The 24227-nt window shown below is 40.8% G+C and overlaps 2 protein-coding genes across 3 annotated transcripts; one reads left to right on the top strand and one right to left on the bottom strand.

Annotated features, from left to right (window-relative positions):
* Positions 1-841: 841 nt before the first annotated feature.
* On the bottom strand, positions 842-11380 carry lrp13 (low-density lipoprotein receptor related-protein 13). Its single transcript, XM_059337225.1, has 21 exons — positions 11222-11380; positions 10891-11046; positions 10101-10316; positions 9798-10013; positions 9201-9416; positions 8867-9096; positions 8369-8498; positions 7680-7870; positions 7195-7381; positions 5938-6150; positions 5630-5813; positions 5348-5549; positions 4957-5121; positions 4315-4515; positions 3492-4041; positions 3231-3350; positions 2709-2816; positions 2340-2573; positions 1896-2259; positions 1043-1148; positions 842-940 (listed from the first exon to the last, which is right to left on the bottom strand). Exons 1-21 carry the CDS (start codon positions 11277-11279, stop codon positions 917-919), a joined length of 4071 nt encoding a protein of 1356 aa, XP_059193208.1. The 5' UTR covers positions 11280-11380; the 3' UTR covers positions 842-916.
* Positions 11381-11738: 358 nt separating this feature from the next.
* On the top strand, positions 11739-23204 carry LOC131974776 (mothers against decapentaplegic homolog 2). Of its 2 annotated transcripts, none has more exons than XM_059337229.1 (11): positions 11739-11948; positions 12984-13394; positions 14714-14803; positions 15037-15230; positions 16521-16655; positions 17043-17105; positions 17805-17858; positions 18344-18556; positions 18704-18841; positions 20482-20626; positions 20967-23204. In XM_059337229.1, exons 2-11 carry the CDS (start codon positions 13159-13161, stop codon positions 21088-21090), a joined length of 1392 nt encoding a protein of 463 aa, XP_059193212.1. In that variant the 5' UTR covers positions 11739-11948; positions 12984-13158; the 3' UTR covers positions 21091-23204. The 2 variants fall into 2 exon arrangements, with proteins under 2 accessions (XP_059193212.1, XP_059193211.1); XM_059337228.1 differs by having other exon boundaries at positions 17043-17117.
* Positions 23205-24227: the final 1023 nt, after the last annotated feature.

Genomic DNA, 24227 nt, shown 5'->3' with positions numbered 1-24227 from the left:
TTCCTTGTGGCAGCAACATTTAAAATGATACACCATTCGGTCTTTCATAATCCGCACATTAACCAAACCACAGAAGTCTTTTAAGAAAAAGATGTAGCCTACGAGACATTTTAATGCCAATAGGTTTGAAACTTGATGTAGGCCTATAGTAGAAGAAGCAGCAGATTATAAAGCTGCATGAAACATCACAGTTAGGGCTTAGTTATGCTCAACTTGTTACATAGATGAGTGTGTGTACAAATTTTATGAAAACGTTAATGGAGCAGTAACAGAAGAAAAAAAAAAAAAAAAAAAACCTCTACAACACTGCCTCCGATTTTGGCTCAATTACATTAATACCTCTCCAGTTTGTCGTATCAAACTGGACTCCAAATACTCAGTGTAGCTTAGTATCCATGCTTAGTATCCATGCTAACAAAGAATGCATGGAAGTATGTGAGCACTGACTTTCACCTAGTTCGAAATTGATACATCTGCTTTCGTACATAAGAGTATAAGTGAGTTTTTAGAACACCAGGGATGAAGTTTCTAAACTGTCCTTTTTTGGTCCATCTTTTATCATAGTTCTACCACAGCAGACCCAAATCAACATCTGCCCAATGCCAGATCCTTTGTTCTTTGTCATAGATGCTGAACCCCTTGCCAACTTCAAGTTGACTTGAAAGTCACCTGGTGGTCACCCACTGACCTGCTACCTTCCACCATGAAAAGGCTTGTCTTCGTGTGAACAATTTTCAGTCAGTGCCATAACTCATCCGAACATCTGTTAGAGTGCATATCAAAAATGCATCTCTGGTGGTCAACCAACAGTAAACACTGTTGAAATAACTTCACAGGAAACAGTGGAAAACAAACAGGGTTTTTTTTTTTTTAGTTTTTTTTATTATTTAAAACTTTCCTTGCCCATGAATCAACCTCAGTCCACAGAAGATACCACTTCCTGCAAGGAAAGAAAGAAAGTAAAAAGTCAGACCGCCATCCCACAAGTACAATACCATAAATTAAGAACCTGCTACTTCATGGATTTTTTTGGGAGGTCCACCTCTGGTTTGTCTGCAACAGCTGGAGCAGTGCGTGTGTTTGGGGTGGTCCCATTGTTCTCCAGGTCAGTCATACTGGTTTCCCTCATTGCTGTTTGGCTAGCTCTCCTGCAGGAAGGAATACAACTGTTGCTATATGTGGCAATAACTCCGACTGCAGAGACACCAAAGAGACATTGAATGTTCACACCAGTCTTCCTAGAATTGCTTGTCACCATGTAGCTGAAAAGGGACAGTCAATGCCATCTGTGAATCTTTAGGAGTTATCCTTCTGTTAACCATTGCAAAAGTCTAATGGCTGTGGCACTGGGCTATGTTTTGTAACACCTAACTTCCAAATTAGCACTAAATACAAAGTGGCAATTCGTTAGCGTTTCAGTCTGTATAAAATATGAAATCTATGCAAGATCACCTACAGGTCTGAATAGGCAAAATTAAGCCCAAAGTACATGGCTCTGGCCATCGTGCCCGACTACTCCCAACTCAAAAAAAAAAAAAAAAAAAAAAAAAAGGGGCAAAGAGGAGTGAGGTAAGGCAGGCCGAACGCAACAACAAGCCACCTGTGAGGACTGCCGCCTGTCACTAAAAGAGAACTGCCAAGGCGGTAAACATGTTTAATTCTGCTGTAGTTTACATTTACTGTAGTTTGACATTTTAACATGGGTGTTAATGAGGATTGACTCCTTTTGGAGCCAGCCTCTAGGCCCCTTCCTGGATCAGTTTGACACCTCTGACTTAGCTCAAAGTGCAGCAGTAATACAGCCTCGGAAGTTTTAAAAATTCAAGCTACGTACTAAATCTATACATTTAATATAGTGTCAGGAAAACTTCTTTATAATGGATAATCAGACAAACCTAGTGTTGCCAGTCTTCTTCCTCTTAATCACCACTGCCATCACAGCAATGACCACCACTCCAGCACAAAGCCCTGCAGCACCATAGACAAAGTGGCCCTGCATGTCTTGACAGGAATCCCCGCTGTAGAGCAGCGAACACACGCACGTAGTGACTCCGCCGGTCTCCACACAGCGGCCGTTGTCGTTGCAGCGCGACTGGCTACACTGCTGGGCGTCCAGCTTCCTGAGCTGATCACTTACATTCAGGGTGGTGTTCACGCCATTGATGTCAGAGAAAGGAGTTAGATGGGTTGGAGGAGAGGAGCTATGGGGCTGGGTGGGAGCAGCAACTTTTGCTCCTGACCACTGCTTCATACTTACACCTAAGAACAGACAGTTACAGCCAAAGATTCATGCCAGGTTGTTTTAGATTAAGCAACATCTACTTGGTATAAAGACTCACAGTTCTCGTCTGAGTGATCATCACAGTCAACGTGCCCATTACAGAACTTCTCTGAAGGCTGGCATGAGAGCTGATCCAGACAGGACCTGCTGCCACTAGGGCAGCGCTGCTCGGGGCTACAGTGGGTGGAATCCACAAGGATGTGGTCATGGGCACACATGCATGTCCGGCCTCCTGGGGTGGCAAGGCATAAGTGCTCGCAGTTTCCATTGTTTTCTTTGCACTGGTTTGAACCTGTGATAAATAGGTGGGTAGGTTGTAATCAACTGGACTTTGTGCTGATGTTGTCAACTAGTGCAAAACATCACAATCACATTTGGAAAACCATTAAAAAGAGAAATGTTTTAAAATGGTGTGGTTCTTACATACCGGTCTGACTGGATCTGGTGAACGCCTTTAAGCTGACCACTTCTGTGCCGACCTCAAACCACAATTTGTCTTGCTGGTGCCCATCACTGTACCAGAGCCTGGTCTTGTCTGAAGGAAGAGGCCAACACAAAAGTTAAGTGTAATAAGAGGTTGTTGCAAGGTCAAACTGAGTTGTCCATTGTAGACTTTACTTTAAAAGTATGTCCAAAGTCCCCCTTAACTTACATGCTTAGTTTCTGGATTCCCATATGGGATCATGGTTGGGTTATTGGATCCCAGCCAAATAATGCCATTTGACATGACATGCATTTGCTTTTACTCAGAAAAGTAGCCTTAAAACTTCTTCTGCATCCCTGAACTACACTTTTAGTATATTCTATATAATCTTCTGTTTTGATAATGTAATATAATAATTTCTTCTTTACTTCCATTACCTGAGCCTACCCAAATCTCTTCATTGGCAGGGCCACCTCCCACTTCTTTGAATAAGATTTTACCATATAAATAATTACACAACATTACCACTGACTGTCATCCAGTACACCGCATCATCACTCAGAGCCACTGCAGCTAGGCCATCACCAATCTTCAGCTCTCTGTATCCAGATCTATCGAGTTGGACAAAGCTGATGGTACCTAAACCTGGACAAGAATCAAGCGATTTGTTTGTTTTATTCTGCATCTTTTTTCCATTTTTTTTTTTTTTTACTCTTGATGCATGACAATCTAGTCAAAACTTCCCAATATACCAGCAAAAAAAAAAAAAAAAAAAAACAACCTTACTTTTGTCAGCCCAGCATATTGTTTCCCCATTACTGGAGAAGACCAGAGATGTGGGCTGGACAGCATCCTTCCACACCACACTCCGCCCACCACCATCCATGTTGGCACACTCTACAGTAGCCACGGTATCTGTACCCTGCAGGCCCAGGTTGATGAAACAAATTCTTCCACTTGGAGGATGTAGGGCGATGGACTCCACTCTACCAATACCGTCCTTTATGAGAACAGCAGTGTGTGCACCAGTGATGGAGGTGACCTGCAGGCGTGGCTGTTTGGTGCTGCTCCAATAGATGTTAAGTGTTACCCAGTCCAGGGCCATGGCAGTGACAGTGTTGCCCAGGAGTTTTAGAAGTTGACCCTTAGAGGACAAGTCCAAGTCCTTCAGCTTGAAGGACCAGAGTGAAGTTGTGCCTTCATCTGTCAGGAACAGCGTGTGGTCACGTAGGCTGTAGTCCATGATGGCTGCTGCATTGACATTGGGCACCTGCAGAGCCAGGTGTTCCGGCCAGCCCTTCAGCTCTGATGCTGTGTGTCGGGACTGCAGGTAGATCTACGAGGGTATGGACACAATAGTGGCATCAAAACATTTCCAAAAATGTCCAACTGTTCCTTTTACCATTCAACAGCTAAAGGCAGCTCAGTATTAACATCATGGTAAGGGGTTAGCTTTCAGATAATGTACATTACCTCAACGTGGCATCTGTCCTTTTCTCTACCCCTGGAACCCCATGTCCCTCACAACCCGTAAACAAGAGGGTGGGCGGAATGTTAAGGGATTTGAGTACAGTGTTTATCAAGTGTAACTATGCACAATGGGACAAACCTTGGTGACAATGGAGGGTGACAGCATCAGCAGAAATGCTGAACTGACCAGGCTGGAGCAGGTCAGGCCATCATCAGCCAGTAAAAGACCAAAGGGACACTTGCACACAGCCTTGGGTCCCGGGGCTAACACACACATGTGGGAACATTTCACCTTCTCACAGGGGCTCGCAATGCCTGTCTGGAGCAATGGGTGGATGATCTGCAAACCAAGCCGGGAACAGGAAAGTATTGTATGAATACTTTCTTGCAGCTTACATTTCATGCAGAAATTACTGACAAATTACATAGGTCTTATTGTTGTGGGTGTTATGTATGTTTGGGCGGGATGATGGCTCATTTCGTTGTTCTAGTACTTGTTACTCTGTTCAATGACAATAAAGTTGAATCTCATCTCATATATCTCATCATATACAAGTATATGTTAATGTGCAATTTCAGTCAAACATTTTCCATCAGCAACCCCAGGGTTTTTATCATTTCCCAAAACTGTTAAGTGGACAGCTTCAAACATGCGATGTCATAACTGTGGGTGGGCAATATGGCAAGCTGCTGTGAGCACTTCACACAGTGTTTGATTATACAATACCAGCCCCATTTCTCACTGTGCCTTAACAGCCTTAATTCTCAACATTTAACTTACCTTTACACCAAAAGGTTGTCTGGGTCTTTTCAGGAGAACTCGGCTGTTTTTGCCAGAGATTTTCTGAGCAGTCAGCAGCACTCGCGTCTTGGAATCGGACCAGTAGAGCATGTCATTAAACACTGCCAGGGAGAATGGGTTGGTGGTCTCTTTCATCTGTAGAATCTGAAAGTTATATTAAGGTGTTTGACTTTAGAGTGTCCCATTTTTACAGGTCATCTCAGGTACTTCGTCATAAGGGCTGGATGATCCTTTACTGGTAGATTTAGCATCAAGTTGTAGTGTTCAGGAGCCTGCGACACGCTCCGATGGTTGCATTCAAAAAGTGAAAGATATATTTTTAAGAGCTTTAAACAAGTCAGACAACTACCCCTCTTTCTAAATGATTTACCCGAATGTCATCTCCATCCAGTGTTGCAGATCCAATCACCCTCAGCCTTTCATCTGTCCAGTAGACTCTGTCAGAGATTGTGTCCACAGCCACACCGCCTGGCCAGCCCAGACTGGAGTTCACCAGTGCCTTCCTCTCTGACCCGTCCATCCCGGCACGCTCGATCTTCACTACGTTACCGATCTCTGACCAGAACATCAGCCTGGTGGAAAAACGATTGGCCGTCTTAACATTTTTTTAGTACTATAGAACAGTTTGACAGTGAAATAAAGTCATAATGACCCTTTTTGTGGCAGCAGTGCAAGAGAGCGGGGCTGATCCAGATCTTCATCCAGAATGATGCTGTGATCCAAAGACTCCACAGTGGCTGTGGTCAGTCTGATGGCAACAATCTGACTGTTCACTCCGTCAATCCAGTACAGGTTCCTCCCGAGCCAGTCCACAGCAACAGAATCAGCTCGGACACCTGTAGAAACAAGTACTGTAACGTGTCTTGGGGCGGCGTCCTTGAAATTCAATACCCGTTCCTCTACATCAAGATTAATAAATATAACCATCAGTCACCTACAATACACGTATGCTGTGCAAACCTTGAATCACAGTTCCTGTGGTCTTCTGGTCCAGAGAGGACCACCTGATGCTCTCAGTTTCCAGACTGACCCAGAAGACCCTCTGCTCCCTCCAGTCGTAGTCCAGGGAGAGGATGGCTTTCTTGGAAAACGAGGTCAACACATCTAGGCTGCTACTGCGCAGACCAAACAAGTAGAGATCTGTTTGGACTGATGCCAACAGGAAGGGTTCGCCTGAGGGTGAGAACATAGTCATTATAGTGCTTATTGTCATTTTTGGTCCTGTTCAGTGCACTCAGTTTGTGATGTTGGTTCACATAAAATATATTCAATTAATTTAATAGAAAATGTCAGTCTTATCTTTTTAGGTTGTCACTGTGCAGATTCAGAACTAATGTTCATACAAAAAAAAAAAAAAAAAAAAAAAAAAAAAAAAAACACAAAAAAGGCATGTTCCACACATGAAAAAAAAAAAAAAAAAAGAGATATTCTCATGTATGTCTGTAAGTGTGAAGCTACAGTCAGAAGACAGCAGAAAGGTTTGAAGTATTGGGAAATAGTCTGGCTCTATCCTAGAAAGGTACATAGGACTGTCACTGCATCTGGCCCTATACATAAATGGCAAGTGGACAATTTCTGGTTTCATTAGACAGATGTGTAGAATATACAGTACAACCCCAATTCCCCCAAAAGTTGAAATGTGGTGCAAAGGGTAAGCAGAACAGAATGCAATAACTCCATTTCTTTTGGGATACATTTATCATGTGAGGTATGGAGGCGTTGTTGGTGCCCATGGAAACATGGATAACTTTCACATCTGTGAAGGCACCATGTGTTAAACGAAAATAAAATATCAGTTTGAACATTAAATCTACAGTCTATGTAGAGTTTCAATTTAATAAATAAAAATGATCTAGCAAATGATCACACTGAATTTACATTCAAGACCGCATCCCAACTTTTTGTAATCAGGGTTGGATCTTTATCAATACTAAAAGCCATCACAGTTTTGGGTACAGAACAAGATACAACATACTGAATTTTAGAGGTGCTGGTAGGTGTATTTTCTAATCTGGCTGAGCTTTTTCGCCAGCATCTTTATGCTAAACCAAGCGTCGTCTGGCTTGAGCTTAATATAACACTTTCCATGCAATTTATTTTGAGATTTGGATAATACTGATACGAGTCATTTTTCCCCCCCAACAAGTTTCTAAAATGTGTCCCCTCACACACTGTTCTATGGCCCACTAAAGAATATAGTCTACCAAAGGACATTACCGGTGATCTTGCAGTGGTGTCCACCTGCCTCCATTACATAGCCTGGGTGACAGTCACATTGGTAGGAGCCTGGAGTGTTGGTGCACAGCTGACTGCACACACCTGGGCTCTGGCCTTCACACTCATCAATATCGACACAGGTCAGCCCGTCCTCCAAGAGCCTGAATCCTGCTGCACAGTGACAACGCTACACAGCAAAAAGCAGGTAGTAGTCAGAGGGGCTGCAGCATTTACATGACACACGTATCAGAGGCTAAGCAATCATATAGTCATCACACTCGCACTTATTTCATTGAGTAGTAAAAAAAAAAAAAAAAAAAAAAAAAAAAAAAAAACATTCTTTATGCAGAATGGTCTTCCAGAAACTTCATAGTACAGCTACACTGACCATTAAGTTTAAACTGCATTTCCCTTCATTTTCTTAATTTTTAGCCATTGACTGACAGGACAGACTTTGGGTAATCATGGATGAACAGGGTTCTCACCGTTCCCTGTGGCGTACTGTAGCAGCTCTGGGAGCAGCGGCTGTTATCTGCCTCTGCACAGTTTATGTGGCAGCTGCCTCCCTCGTCTGAGCCGTCTGCGCAGTTGGTTATGCCGTTACACACCAGGACCGGGTCCAGGCACTCCTGGCTCCCACACTGGAACTGGTGAGAAGGGCATGTCACCACCCCACCTGGTACGGGCACACACGCAACCATTTTCAGGTATAATACAGAACTGTCCTATGGGATACTATTGAAGTAATTTAAAAAGATTTTTCAATCTATATTTTTTTTAAATGTAAATACCGAGGCAATACAGTCACAATTAAATGCACATATACAATATATAGGCAAGTCTATGTCATGGTAAATAGACTTAGTTAAAAACATTTCAAAAGGACTTTTATATCAAGGGACTCATTATACCTCATTTCATAATTGCCCATTAACTTCAATCTTTTTTATATTAAAGTCAACTGGGCTTGAATAGCATTCCATATTTTTGTTTTTACAGGTATTCAGTTATATTTTGAAACAAGAAAATCCTCCAAAGACGTTCATCAAAAAAGGTTTATCCATTTGTTTTTATTGTACTTTAATTATACTAATATCACTTAATTTATTTTTGCTTTGTTAGATGGGACACCAAGTCAAACAACCACTGTGTTACATAATATGCAACTACTCACATTCATTCTCGTCACTGCCATCGTCGCAGTCCTTCATGCCGTCACATCTCCAGGCTGTAGGGATACACTGGGTCTTGGATTTACACGACCACTGGAAGTCACCACAGCTCAGTGGAGCCACAGGACAATCCTGAGGAGGAGCAAATGGATTATTGTATATCGTCATCTAAAATGATACTTCACAATTTGAACTTCTGATGGAGGGAAGCCACATACTGCATGTTTAGACCATTAGTGTGCAAGAATTTACCCCAATTTAACTACACTTTAAACACACAGAACCTGACCTTCATGTAGTTAACAGGTATGAGAAGATAAAAGTATACTACAGTCATACTATGTCAGAATCCCTTTTCAGTGTTCATTTACAGCTTTTCCACCCCTTATTTTCCACATATATAAAAAAAGTTAAAGCTGTCCTATAAACAGAAAACAAAGTTTGTTGGGCAAAAGCTCATTTTAGTTTAACAGTTAGTAAAGAGCTCCTTCAACATTCACCTTTTCATCTGTGCCATCTTTACAGTCCTGATCTCCATCACAGATCCACTCCTGCACCAGACACTCTTTGCTCTGGGGGCAGCGGTGTTTGGTGGTGCACACTGGTTCGTTGGTGCAGCTCTCCTCATCTGACCGGTCCCTGCAGTCTGGGTGACCATCGCAAAGCATCGAGGCTGACACACACTGGCCATTGGTGCACTTGAACTCAGTAGCACTGCAGACCTCGTCAGCTGCAGGGTGAGGGGGACCAAAGATACCATCAATAAGGAGTCCACAAGCAGAGCAGATTAATACTGCAAATAAATTTAAATTTTCATGCTCAGTGACAACATACCACAGTTTGCCTCATCACTGCCATCCAAACAGTCCCTCTCCCCATCACAGAGGAAGCTGTTGGGAATGCAGCGGCTCTCGTCATCACATTGGTGAGAGCAGCCCTCCATCTGCTTGGCACATGCCAGTTCATCTGAGCGGTCCTGACACTGAGGCACACCGTCACACACCTGGCTCTGCTCTATGCATTTCTTTCCATGCGCGCACTGGAACTGGTCTGCAGAGGACACATGGCAAAATCAGGATGCTGGCAGGACTGAGGTTATAACTGGGCTCCAATTATGCAGTGTGTTCCCAGCTTTAGTGGATTTAACGGCCCTCCAGAAATAATCCTGTGAACATACCCCACATATCTGGACACTTTCTCTATGCAATATATTAACTCTGTTAATCATTCATGGGCAGTGAACATGAATAGCACCATGTATAAAAATTAGGTATTTACAGTTTACAAGGAACTCTGCACCAACATAATCTATATTTAATGCATTTGCATTAAGATTCTAGCATGTTACAACATAAATTAACACTAGAGGGCATTAACATATCCTTCACCCATGTAGAGGAGCTCACACATGCAACCTAGCCACCAGATTACCCGTTTCACATGTTGATGGGCATTCTTCCTCATCTGAGCCATCTCTGCAGTCTGCTTCTCCATCACACACATGGTTGAAGAGCACACACTCTGCATTGTTCTTACAGGGTCTAGAGCCTCTAGAACACTTGACGGGGGTGGGTGAGCCAACAGAGGCAGCAGGCACAGAGGTTGTACTGGTCCCTTCTTTTTCATGAGTGTCTTCCTCTTGGTCCTCTGTTGGAGATGTCAAATAAAATGGGTAAACATCATGATGCAAGACTGTATAGGTCCATGTGATTATCTCAAATCATTTCAACCTACCACAGTTTGCCTCGTCTGTGCCGTCTAAACAGTCCCTTTCTCCGTCACAGATGAAGTTTGCAGGTAAGCAGCGACTCTTGTTGTCACAGTGGTGAAAACAGCCTTCAGTTTGCGTCGTACACTGGGTTTCATCAGAACGGTCCTGACACTGAGGTATACCATCACACACCTCGTCCTTGTCTATACACTTTTTCCCATGAGCACACTGGAACTGGTCTGTTTGGATGGAGGCATTTGACATAGGACAAGACTTGGTTTTAACCAAAATAAAAACCATTTTAGCTTGCAACTAAATTACAGATATGTTTGACTGGATGCCGAATAGCACATTGAAACTGAACAGTGATTTAATGACTTGATAATGTTTTTCACCCGTTTAAACTGACAGGATTGAACTTTTTTCAGATCTGGGTATTTTACAACTCTAGTGTTCCCTTTGCAATTTCAGCTTTGAACAAGCCATGCAGTTGATTTGATTATCCATTTTGCAGTGAAAAGGTTTTAGTCAACCTTGGCATTTTCTTCTTTTAACCCATAATGAATCATCCTCTAGGTTCTTGAACATGAAAATAATCTGCTAGTTTTGTTAAGGTTTGTTTTAATTACACAAGACATGCATTGCCTTATGTCAAATAAGATTTCAAACAGTCTCATCTAATATGATGAAATCCTTTCAGTGATGGCCATACATTTTCACAAAACTATAAGTGGCAAACACCATCGATCTGACAGTAGGTCAATGCAAACCTCAAAGTAATGGCAAGTAGAAGTAGGACCCCCTTTTCAGTACCTTTACTGCATTCTGATGCACAGTCCTCTTCATCTGAACCATCCTTGCAGTCCGGCTCTCCATCACACACATGGTTGTGGAGGACACACTCTGTGCCATCCTTACACAGTTTGGAGGACAGGCCACACTTCAGAGGAGTGCTTGCAGCTGAAACAACTATTAAAAGCACAAAATGTCACTCATTGCTAATGTTAAACGCAATGCTGAGAAAGTATTCCTCATTGCATGTGAAATGAGAAACATCACTCTGAATTATTATAATTATATACGGTAATAAAGTCAAATCAAAAGTCTATTTTTTGTAGATGGCGCACAAGCAGTTTTGGCTCACCTTGTAAGAGCCCTGACAACTGCAATAAAACTGCACAAAGAAACAAACATCCACCCATCGCCACAGATAAAATAAAGCTGACCAAATGCAGCCAAGTGTTAGTGTAGCATTTTATAATGGTGCCAGGTGAAGCCAATACAACCTAATTAGACACCTGAATGAGGGGAGGAGCCAATAAATCTTCCCTTACCATCCTGAGCAGCTGTAGAGGTTATTATATTATAATATGAAAATAAAAACATTAAACTCATGCTGGACCTCTTTAAATCAGAAACAGTTGTAACTGTTTGTGACATTCTTTATTTTATTTCATTGATGTTAATCTATCATAGTATTTGTTGAAAATATAAATAATTAATTCATATGCTTTGAAAATGCTGAATAAAATATCCTTTGCCTCCAGATAAAAACCCATGCTGTCAAACAAACAATAAGTATTGTCAAGGACATCAACCAGAGTAAGTCTTCTTTTAATCCTCCAATCAGTTTTTGAATAGGAGGGATTAAGAGCTCGTACGTAGCCATCACGTTTGTTTTGTTGTTCCGGTCTACCTAACCTAGCAAACTAGCTCCAGTAGCACTGGTAGCAACTTGTGAAGAGCCCACAAGCCTTGTCAAAATTAGCATCAGTACAATACACTTCAGGCATTTTTATGCCAACAAGGTGTTTAGTGAGCTGTGCACATCTTTTTCTATAAAGAGCGGAGCTTTGGACTTTAAAACTGGGGTAACTATTGCAATGCTTTTAGCTGTTTTCTCGACTTTAAGCATGTTGTTTAGTGTGACAGATTTGGGTCCGTTAGCCAGCGGGAGCCAGGCTCAGTTTGAAGAGTTCCTCCAAGATGCTAACTCATTTTGGTGCCGTGTCTGTATTTTAATAAAAGTCACAAACATTCAGTAGCTGTGTTGAAATAAAACATTACAACGTTTAAATTCATACAGTAACATTTTTGAGTCATTAGATTAATTATAGCCCGGACACGCTGACGTTAGGTAGCAAAGTAGCGCGACTTGACTGTTGCGCATTGGAGGTTTTTAGTGGATCACAACAAAAGGATTTTTGATAACAAGCTGGCAGCTAGCTCAGTTAAGCTAGCTAACGTTAGCCGACCTAGCTAGATTTGGACTTGTCCACGAATAGCATCCGATCTGCTTAGTTACGTTAACTATAGTGTTTCGCTTTTTGTTCTTTGCCGAAGACGATTTCAGGATTTTGCTGTTAAACACACAGAAGCTAACGCTAGTGAACTTATTGTTGTGATGTGAGTCCAGCAGGCCCCCAGCAGGCAGCTAGCAGCCGGCCTTCACAAGCAGCTGGTGTTAGCTCTGGGGGGCCTGTCACTAAATACTGCCCTTGCTCATATTAATTAAATATCGTTCACTGTGTTATATATTATGCTTTTAGTAGCTGGTCGTGATTGCTTCTATGCGCGGAATGCGTCAGTAAGAGGCGCAGCCCGTGTGTTAACTTTATAAGTTTGCATGCTAGCTAGCTGGGATGTCGAGCAGTGTTGTGACAAGCTAACGTCAAGTGGACATCCCTGCTTGTTCAAGTCACCAAATGCTTAACTTCACACAGGACGCAGTTATGTAACTTCAGCTATGCTGCTGTCAAACAATCTTACTATTTACATAATATATAAGTTTCATTGAGTAATAAGCTACATGTCTTTTAATGTTTTGATGAGGCCAGATATGGTTGTTTTTCTGTACCATGTTTTGTTTGTAATGATGTACTTTGTGTGTGTGACTTTCTCTCAAGGTGTCCATCTCTTTTGAGTATACCCTGCTAGCACTGGCTTCCACCCTGTGACTCATTGGTCACTAGAGGGGCCCCATCTGAGCAAGGGCCCAAACTGTAGCTCCAGGTCCCTTCTATCTGTGTGTGTGAGAGCTTGTGTTGAGTTCTCTGGAGACTCCCGGCTTGTCCAGCTAAGATGTCCTCCATCTTGCCGTTCACCCCTCCTGTGGTGAAGAGGCTGTTGGGTTGGAAGAAGTCGAATAGCGGCCCGGGTGGTGCAGGTGGTGGAGAACAGAATGGGCAAGAGGAAAAATGGTGCGAGAAGGCTGTGAAGAGCCTAGTGAAGAAGCTAAAGAAGACAGGCCAGCTAGACGAGCTGGAGAAAGCTATCACCACACAGAACTGCAACACCAAGTGTGTCACCATCCCCAGGTATACTGCTCAACACTCGATTGCTGTTCAGACTAGGGTCAGCGAAAAAGCTCCTGCTGTTACACACAAGTGTACAAAGTTGCGACCTATGTCAAATGTGAAACCGTCAGATGCTCATCTTGCACTCTTTACTTTCTTAATTCTGTTTTCATCATTCCCTGCGATTTGGTACCAAACATGTTCAACGGATGACAATGTAAAAAGGTTTGTTCAGGGATGCAAAATAATAGAACAATACTTCCTCATTAAGGATGAGCTGATAGTGATTCAAATAGCTGCTTGTTTACAACTGTACTTACAGTTTGTGTTTCACTCATAGGGAGAAACATTATCTCTTTATCAGCCAGCTAGCCTTGATGGCCCAGACTCACGTTCAGTGGGAACACCGTGTTAACAGATTCATTCCTCACTGATGTGCCGCCAAGTACCACGTCAGTTGTTTGTATGTCTATAGATAGCAGGCTGGTTGTTATCGCCTGAGAATTGTTCTAGGCCGCACTGTTTTGTTTGTAGAGATACAGTGGCTTGCTCAATCTGAATGAAATAATTTCTTGTGGAGGGCTGGAATAGTAGAGAATAACTACATGAGAGAGGGTGGGTTACAACACCAAATAATGCTGTTGAATTGAATCCACAAGTTGCTATGGCTGGTAGACAAAAGTTGGTTTCCTGCTCTGTCATGAAAAAGAATTACAATTTTGAATGGTAGTAAGAGCCCACCAAATTAACTGAGTGTAGTACTTGTTGTGTATTTGTAGCATTTAACATGTAGAATTTGTTATTGTCCTGTTATTCAGAAGCAACTATTCTCATTTGTCCCCATTTCAGGATTTCTTTATTTAATTTTTTTGTGCATTTTCTGAGAATGTTTTGAGAACGTCTGCAGATTTATTTATTTTTTCAAGGTTGCCTCCTCCCTTTTTTCCCTCTTCTGTGCCATTGTGTGTCTTCAGTGTTTGTTTGAATGTCCCCAGATAAGTTCTGACATAAATGACTGTAGGAAAAAAGTTTGAGTCATTTTAAGTGTTTGATGCAATGCCACTGTTGAAGAATGCTCTTTGTCTCACTCATTGTGCGTGTTAGGAAATTCCATGTTGTTGTTTTTTTCCATAATTCTGTCAAAAAGGCTTCTCTTATTTGAAGTTCCCATCTTTCATTTCCTCGACTGAAAATGAATTTGATGTCTTTATTTTGCCATAGACTCTAATAAAAGAGGCCTTTTAATGTTTACATTACCCATACTGATATTTCTGAATGAGCCATGTCCCATGTTTATCATTTGTTTTTTGTTTTTGTTTTGTTGTTTTCTCTGTGCACAGCAATTGCTCTGAAATATGGGGACTGAGTACACCAAATACGATAGAACAGTGGGATACATCAGGCCTATACAGCTACCCTGACCAAACCAGGTGACTATCCTCAACTATTGTATGGTGTTGCATACAACTTTGATGTGGGAGAGTTGTCATTACAATGTTTGAGGTTACGGACATTGAGAACATCTTTGTTTCTCGTTCTCGTCTCCACTCAATCCATTCCATCTTCATTTCCCTACCCTACCCGGCCATATTATGTGTCACCCCCTCTCCCCTGTGTATCTACGACCCACCTCACCACCATCTCCTGTTTGCTGTTCAATCAGATCCCTGGATGGCCGCCTGCAGGTCTCCCACAGGAAGGGTCTTCCCCATGTTATTTACTGTCGCCTGTGGCGATGGCCGGACCTTCACAGCCACCATGAGCTGCGCGCCATCGAGGCCTGTGAGTATGCCTTCCACCTAAAGAAGGATGAGGTCTGCATCAACCCCTACCACTACCAGAGGGTGGAAACCCCAGGTGAGATGACTCTGTCCAGTACACACTCCTTACCTAAAACAGGCACATCTCTTTGTATTTCAGTATTTCAATATGTTTAAATCTGTTGGCTCCTACTGAGGCTTGTAAATTTCCCAGTAACTAAAGTGTTCTTAAAGTCTGATTTTCTGGGGACAGTTTTGGCCTTTTGAGATCTGAAAATGGGCCAGAAATGTCTTCTTTTTTTTTCTTTTTTTTTTTAAAGGAGTCATTTGAAATTTTGGGAAATATGATCATTGCATTTCATGCAAACGGTTAAATGATCAATGGCATTCTCATGTCTGTATAATAAATATGAAACTACAGCCGGCCGCTTGGTAGCTTAGCTGAGCATAAAGACTAAAACAGTAAGGAACAGTTAGCCTGGCTTATGCTGACAGTAACAGAATAGTTCACACAGGCCTTTTAAAAACTCACTCTTCACATGTTAAATCTAGTTTCAGTGTTTCCCCTACAATTGCACAAGCTTGGAGGGCCGCCAGGCCAATGGGAAACCCCCACCAGGCTAAATTCTTGTTTTTTTATGCTAAAAATGATCCCAAATATCCTTTCCAGTGTTGTACCTATATTCATCTGCAGCAGTATCCCACCATGAGTCCAGGAGAAGACAAGTGTAGGACATTCGAGTGTTTGTTATCTAAACTGCTAAAGTCAGGTGAAAAAGTTATTCATGCCACATTTCCCCAATCTGTCTGTCAGATGGGGATTTGGGCTCTTCCCTCTCTGCTCGTCTACTGAGGGAATCCTGGTTAGTTTCCTTTGCTTAGTAGTATGCAATGTGAAAAAGCCTGCAGTTAATACTTCACCAAAGGTGAAGTTAGGACAACGTTGACAATAGCCTACAGGTTACCAATAGCTCGGTAGTGAACGACACGCCCACATGGTGACAGAGTCTGTGTTTTTGTGTTAGACCAGAGAATATTCATATATATGTGTAGGGCATAACCCTCTGCAAAACCACATATATCATTTTTAATTTGTGTTTTTTTGCACATTAAACAAACCAGATTTAATGCGTTAATTGCTTCTGATCTTAATGCTTAGCTAACTGACTGCTGGCTGTAGCCTAATACAGTAACTGATAAGAGAGTTGTGTCAATCTTCACATCTAACTCTCAGAAAAAAAGTTTTTTTCACAATAATGAGACTTGTTTAAAGCACATTTTCAATAGTTTGCATTCGAACTTTTCAAATGAACTGCCAATAATTTTTGAAAAGCATATAACCGATAGTCTAACTCATCTCTTCTAACACTTTTATTCAACACTGTAGTGCTGCCTCCTGTTCTTGTGCCAAGACACTCAGAAATCCTGCCAGAGCTGCCACCTCTGGATGACTATACTCATTCCATACCTGAGAACACAAACTTCCCTGCAGGAATCGAACCTCCAAACAACTATATACCAGGTGGGTTTGTCTCTGCCCTAGATGGAAGTGACTATATTTTAATAACTTACTAAAGTAGGGCTGGGCAATATCGCCAAAACTTTCTATCCTGACAGAGATAACAGTGTGCATCATTATATAGGATGTTTTCTGCTTCATTCATTTATAGACAGTCTATATGTAGTGCCTCTATGGCTCCTTCAGCTTGCTGCCACAGGATCAAAATTGAAATCGTTGTCTGAATAACATATACAAATAACACTTAGTTTGCTGGTTTTTGCAATAGAAACCCTATAGCAAAATATATATGTTATACATTTCTATATGGTTTTGATGAGAATATATATTGTAATATTGAATGATGAAATGATCACAGCTCATTATTTTCTCCCAACATCATTTGAACAGAAACACCTCCACCAGGCTACATCAGTGAGGATGGGGAGGCCAGCGACCAACAGATGAATCAAAGTATGGATACAGGTACCCTAGACTAGCAACTCCTTCTCCTTTCCTTGTGAGTCTGTAAGTCAGAGATTTAGAATGATGAACTTAGTACTGACCTTATCTACCATACTGTAGAAGCCGGTTTTGGATCAAAGACTGATGACAATATCATCAAATAAAATTTTCCCCAGAGAGTTTGCAGCTCTGTGAATTACTTGGCCCAAACCTGTTGTTAACATGCACCAGGGGAAACACATGTCAGACTCTTGAGTTTCCCAGGAACTTCTCTGGCAATGGACGGCATTTGATTGGTATTGGATGGTACATCCTGTGAAGTGATGTACCCTGGCTGGCTCCAAGTCCTTGCCCTCAGAATCTGTTTGCATCTTTGATGTGCTATTAATGATAAACTTAACAGCAGCAGCAAGCTGCTTATTATTTCATTTATCATCTATTCAGTTATTTGTCCAATCAAATAGGTTATGATTCAAACAAACCACCAACAAAGCAAGATGAAGGCCATACAGAGGAGGCTTTTGTTACGTTAACCATAAACGGCTTCTTTTCATCACTGATGTAAATTGATCTGGTTTACTGTATCATTATGGCATTCTTTTGCAAGGCAGCCACCACTTTCATCATCAGCCTTTGATCTGATCCACCTGGTACCCATGTTTTGGTCCGAACCCATTCATATCGATGACTTCCTGTTTTGTTTGTTAGGTTCTCCAGCAGAGCTCTCCCCCAGCACCCTCTCTCCTGTCAATCACAGCATGGGTAAGCTGCAAAACTATTCTGAACAATCAAGCATACTGCATATAAATACATCACAAGTTGGCTGTAGGGCTGGTCAATATATCGATATTGTGATATGAGGCTAGTTATTGTCTTAGATTCTGGATATCGTACTATTGCATAAGTGTTGTCTTTTCATAGTTTTCACAGTAAAGTGACGTGCTTTTCAGAACTTATCTTACCTTATATCCATATCACTGATGATTATCTTTCAAAAATCTCTTCTTTTTTTTTTTCATGCTCCAATAGCCAACCCGACAATATAGTCATAATATTGATATTGAGATATGTGGTCAAAAAATATTGTGATGTTTATTTGTTTGTTTGTTTTTTAAATCGCCTGGCCGTCGCTGGCACCTTATTAAGTACATACACAGATATTTGCACGGCTTTGTTTTTATCCTCATATGAACATTGTTGTTTGATAAAGAGAAAACTGGGATAAACCGTATGTTCCTCTACTGTAGACCTGCAGCCGGTGACCTACTCAGAGCCCGCCTTCTGGTGCTCTATAGCCTATTACGAGCTGAACCAGCGCGTAGGGGAGACGTTCCATGCCTCTCAGCCCTCGCTGACGGTGGACGGATTCACAGATCCATCAAACTCTGAGCGTTTCTGTCTGGGCCTGCTCTCTAACGTCAACAGGAATGCCACTGTGGAGATGACCCGGAGGCACATAGGTACGGCACAGCATCAGCATCTGTAGACCACCTGTTTGGCTCTTGCAGTTTGTTTTTGCCTTTAAAAGGTTTTAAATAATCTAGACTCATGTGTTGACAAATCTTGATCGTGTCAGTCCTTAAGCTTGTGTTTGTCTGCGTTTACAGGAAGAGGAGTTAGACTCTATTACATTGGAGGGGAGGTATTTGCTGAGTGCCTGAGTGATAGCGCCATCTTTGTCCAGAGTCCAAACTGCAACCAGCGGTATGGCTGGCATCCAGCAACAGTGTGTAAAATTCCCCCAGGTAAGTTGCTGAAGATGTCATTTGTGTAGTCTTAAGTGCAATGTGATGAAATAACAGACTGTATATAAAGATGGACGACATGGCAGCCGTTTAAAAAAAAAAAAAAAAGTGACGCCATCTCGCTTGCTTCCTGTCAAATAGCTTTTTTCCCCAAAATGTTTTTTATTATTTTAGAAAGTTCCTGTCATACATGTTGTGTTTGTGATTTGAATTGGTTATCTGATGCTATAAAAAGGGGATGTGACGTGTTGATAATGCAGCTCTACCCCTCCCCATCTGAATCCAAATGATGCCAAGATGGCAGCTCCTTTACCGAATATATCGGCCTCATTTTTGTACAGTTGGAGGAAGTGGAAACTAGGGTTGATATGATATCGTCTGTGTGAGTCATCCAAACTGATCAAATCATATGGGCTCAAAACCTGCTCCAGGAGCTCTAACTACCATTCTCAGTGAATTGATGTCTGTCATCCTACCAGTTCTGATATTCGTTACAGACTGTAGAAATAAGTGTTCATAAAAGTTCAAATTAGTTCGCAAAAATTCTCTTTCACTTTGGATTCGTCCATACTTCATTTGGGGGAAAATTAATGTTCACCTTCAGTTGCACGTGATTTAAAGTACCGGTACTGTTGAGTTTAGTTTGGAGGTGAAAGGAGATAAAAATTGGGTAAAATCACTAATTGGCTTGGATGAACACTTAATGCTGACATTCTGGTTCTGGTGATGATTCAGCATACACTCATTCAACCAAATTGCCACCAGTTAACTGCCAACTAGAGCCAATGATGCTGAATACACCACAAAAACTGCGGCTGGTTGCATAAAACAGCTTAATTTAAGATTTTTCTTGCAGATGACGTGAGTGAATTGTACAAATTCACCTTAAGTCCTGTCCTTACAATATTTCTTCAAATCCTTGTGTTTTCATCCTTATGTTGTGTTCTTTACCTTAAGTAATTACCTAAAACCAGTTACACATTGTACATTTATCCTTAGCCATAGTATGATTTGTTGAGGTTAGGTATGATTCCTTAACTTAAGTTTTCTTGAAGTTGTTGCTGAGTATTTTCTTTTGATGAGAAGAATTAAGTCAGGAATCATCTGTTTTTTGCACATCCTTCATATTTATTAGTTACATCCCCTTTTAACTGCAATATTTCTTATTTCTGTTATTTCTTGCCACATTTGTTTTTTGTTGTAACCTCTTGATCAAATTGAAATGAAAGAACATTTCCTCTTCACATATTCATTAAGTAGTGTGATATTTTCTTCCGAAGTCCAATTTGGCTGCCTTAACTTTGTTTATCAGAAATTATGAGCCTATGTTTTAATGTTTTTTTGAAATGTTAAAAAAAACCTTGGGTTGCTGTCCCGTCATCTTTGAAACTGTGGAACATCCATACTGTATTTAAGCTGACCCGTGCCTTACCTAAGGGATCAGTTTTATATTTTTTGCAACCATCTTAAACAATATCCTTTAACTAAGGAAAAATAATAATCCACCAACAACATTAGCCACACAAAGAATGACGACCACTGCCAATCAAAGGCCCACAGTAGGCTTGGTCTGGCATGGACCTGAGAATCTCTGTGAAAACCCACATTAATTGCTGGCCCGTTCTTTTTGTTCCCTTTAGGTTGTAATCTAAAAATCTTCAACAACCAGGAATTTGCAGCACTGCTGGCTCAGTCAGTTAACCAGGGCTTTGAGGCTGTTTACCAGCTCACCAGGATGTGCACCATCCGCATGAGCTTTGTCAAAGGCTGGGGAGCCGAGTACAGGTGAGCACTGCCAATGATGCTAAAAAGCAAAAGTTAAATTCATACATGCTAAATGTCTATTCAGATTGATTGATTAACTGATTTTTGGGGTGGAAAAATGTTTGAATAGTTTTAATTGTTTATCTGCCACAGCGTTAAGACATAGAATTGTTTTGTATCTTTTGGTTTAGCAATTTATTCTAACTGATGCCTTACAAAGTCACACACAGAAAGGTTATACATGACCTTGGACTTCGTCAAGTTTTTCTTTTTTCGTCAGTAGTAGCATGACGCAACATAAGTCAGGTGTGAAAAAAGACCATGTCAGCATAGTCAGTATATGTATGTGTTTGTTTTCTAGGCGGCAAACTGTCACAAGCACTCCTTGCTGGATCGAGCTGCATTTGAACGGTCCCCTACAGTGGCTGGACAAAGTTCTGACCCAGATGGGTTCCCCGTCTGCACGCTGCTCCAGTATGTCCTAAACAGCTAAAGAAATGCCCCCAAAAAACGCAGCCCATTACATGACCATTAAATTCTAAACTTGTGAGTCCTTTCATGAAAAAATGGAAACCCCACAGAATGAATTTTCTGTAACATTCTTCATAGTATTTGTGGCCCAGTTCCACATCCCTCTTTTAACTTTACACACAAACACACACACACAAAAGAACAAATGCACCTACACTATTGCACCCACACACATACACATACAGACTTCTCAGTAAAAAAAAATTGGCACTTTGTTACCCATCTATGTCATGCACCTTGTTAAATTGCTTTTCCCCAAATCCTTAATATTAGAACTATTTGTGGTACAAATAAAATGTATATTGGTTTTTAGTCCAGGAAGTAGGGGAAATACCAAAAATATCTGTGAATAGTTTCTCAGTATTGAAGATTGCTTGTATGAGTAAAACAAGCTTGAATGCTAAAATGATTTTTGTTCCAGCCCACCCCAACCATTGTTCTGAACCTAAGTTTACTTTTCTCTGGGAAACTCGGGCCCCATCTTTTGTCAGGGGGAGGTGGCTTGGTGAAGAAACGATGGCCTTGGTGGCTGTTCTCCTCTGAAGGAAACGCCACAATGTGTTTATGAAATTTGAATTGACTTTGCCAGAATGGCCCTTTTTTGTAACTCTCGATGTGTGTCGTTATAAGACATACTTCTTTAATGGACAAATAGGAATGTTAGTTTAAAAAAAGTAATTCCAAAAACCCCAAACAAACTGCAAACTCGATCTGGATGTAGTTTATTTCTTTGTCATTATATGGCACTCTACATGTCCTTGGTTTAGTTGATTATATCCCCACTGAACAGCCTGCTTTGGAAGTTAATGAGATTTTGGCCAGGCTTTGCAAGGTGCGCTGGGCAGGGACCAGAGAATATCAGCTGTTATCAAAAGCTTTTTTTCTCCTTTTGACTCGACACTGGGAGTCCTGGGGCTCTTCAAGGTGAAACATTAAACGTCTCACCAGGAGAAATTGAAGGTATCAATGAATTCATTCTGTTTTTAGCCTATATCCCCATTGTTTTGCTACTTTTTTGTATTCTCATGTATTTTTATATATAAATATACTTAAAATTTTCTGTCGTTCACTTTTTATTAAAGTAATATTTTCAAGACCACAGCTGTTTCTAAAGTGACATGGAGGGCATGGATCATTCCTTCGTTTTACCCAAATGGTTTAGTTTGAATTAATTTCTAATTGCAGCTCTTTGTCTCGGTAAAAAAAGGCACTGCCCCTCATATGTGTAGCCTGTTTCTATCCTTTGTTTTTCCAAAGAAATCTGGTGCATTTAAAGTACACAAAACAACAGATTTGCCTGAAACCCCAAATCTACTTTCTGTAATGATTCCAGAGGCATGTAAAACTTTGTAATGGCCATTCATTCAGTCATCTCTTCACTTTTTTTGAGAAACACACGTGACCTCTTGTAGCCTTTTGGTGCTTAGTCAAGCGGGTTAAGGTCAACCAGATACAATTGGCTTTTAAAATGTTACAGAAACATGGGAGGAGAGCGGTTTTCTTCCATGAGAAAAGAAGAGCGAATGTGCCTGCACACTGGGACATTCTGTGTTAATGTGTGTATTGTATTTGTTCTGTCTATAAAATACAGTATGTACAACAAGACTTATTAGCTTAAACTCTGCCATTATTGTCATTATGTGGCTGTTGCGAGTTTAACATGTTTCCCCCCTCCCTTCTTTTTGATGTAAATGTGTTTACCTTATGGCACTAGTGATTGTACTTTAAGTGCACCTAGTGAAGATTGGATTTGGGGAACTGAACCATGTGTTAGGGTCCAGTGTTACATTGTTTTTATCTTTGGCCTACAACATATGAATGTGAAAAAATACATTACAAAAACTGATGTGGACCAGACGTACATATACATAACAGTAGTACAGTATGTGTGTATTTAACAGTAATCTTTTTGCAAAGCAGTCAGTACAGTAGATGTCGCAGTTGTTTTACCAGTAGAGGGCGGTATTGATAGAGCAGTTCTTTTTTTTTTTCTGACCATAAGCTTCTCAGGCGTGTGGCATATTATGCAGACTTCATAAAACACTAATAAAGATTTTTATTCTCATGATTCTGTATGTTGTGTGTGTGTTTCTTGATTGTATATATTAGGCTTATCTTGTCACTAAAACAGTTGAAGACTGATGGTTAGAGATGGATTTAAACTACACCAATTACTCAGCATTAATTCACAAGTGAACACTGGGTGTTTCTGTTAGCAGGGTGGTTCGACACATCAGATGTGGCACCATAACCTTCTGGTAAATAGTTAAAGGATTTGCTGAGCTGTGCAGGTAATTTCAGTGGCTGATAAATATCTGCACTTTTTAGCAATGGAGGAAATAAACTACATTGACTCAAGTGCTGCACTTAAGTATGAATTTAAGATTCAACTTCTGAATTGTATTTTACTTCATAATAAGACTTTACTGTATTTTAGAGGCAGAAGTTCCTTTTACTCCCAATACATGCCAATCACAGTTGATAAGCAGATTCAGATTTTACATACAAAACATTACTAGTTTATGAAAAGGATATCTTTCTTTGACACTAAACTACTGAACCACATACAAAATTCAATTGACAGCTAAAACATTTTTCAGGTAATGCTTACTGATTAGATCATGCTAATCTTTTACTTTAATATACAATGCTTCACTCAGATTGTGGTGTTTCTACTGTAGTCACTGATCAACAGAGATGGAATGTACATTTACTTGCTGTATATAGAATAATTTTGAGGCACTTGTAAATGAGAGTTTTATTTTCAATTGAAGGTTAGCTAATACTTCTATTCCACTTCATTTCAGGGGGAAATTTATTGTTCAGCAATCTTTCACCTAGTGCACTTTCAGAGTTTGATGTTTAAATGCAGAACAGTTTATAAAATATGACACATTAGTACAGTTTAAACCTATATAAAAAACTAGCTCCACCTCAACCAACAACATACAACTACTCTTTACTTAACCATCTGGGGTCTGAGCCTATTTTCCCTTTATATACCGAATAATATTTACTATAGTCCTGTTTGGTATTTGGTATTTTCTCAGCACAACTTCAACATGATCTGACAATTATTTTTTCACTTTAA

Source organism: Centropristis striata, chromosome 7 (genome assembly GCF_030273125.1).
Source record: "Centropristis striata isolate RG_2023a ecotype Rhode Island chromosome 7, C.striata_1.0, whole genome shotgun sequence".
NCBI classification, from domain to species: Eukaryota; Metazoa; Chordata; class Actinopteri; order Perciformes; family Serranidae; genus Centropristis; species Centropristis striata.
The sequence above is the reverse complement of the archived record's forward strand: the minus strand, read 5'-3'. Positions and strand labels throughout refer to the sequence as shown.

What these genes read in the sequence shown, in the direction of transcription:
- lrp13 (XM_059337225.1), bottom strand. Translation starts at nt 11,279, where the DNA reads ATGGGTGGATGTTTGTTTCTTTGTGCAGTTTTATTGCAGTTGTCAGGG. An exon ending in TGGATGGAGATGACATTCGG is followed by an intron (nt 5,122 to 5,347) that starts GTAAATCATTTA and finishes TATAACTTTCAG; the next exon opens with ATTCTACAGATGAAAGAGAC. An exon ending in TGATCACTCAGACGAGAACT is followed by an intron (nt 2,260 to 2,339) that starts GTGAGTCTTTAT and finishes GTCTGTTCTTAG; the next exon opens with GTGTAAGTATGAAGCAGTGG.
- LOC131974776 (XM_059337228.1), top strand. Translation starts at nt 13,159, where the DNA reads ATGTCCTCCATCTTGCCGTTCACCCCTCCTGTGGTGAAGAGGCTGTTG. An exon ending in AGTGTGTAAAATTCCCCCAG is followed by an intron (nt 18,842 to 20,481) that starts GTAAGTTGCTGA and finishes TGTTCCCTTTAG; the next exon opens with GTTGTAATCTAAAAATCTTC. An exon ending in GGCTGGGGAGCCGAGTACAG is followed by an intron (nt 20,627 to 20,966) that starts GTGAGCACTGCC and finishes TTTGTTTTCTAG; the next exon opens with GCGGCAAACTGTCACAAGCA.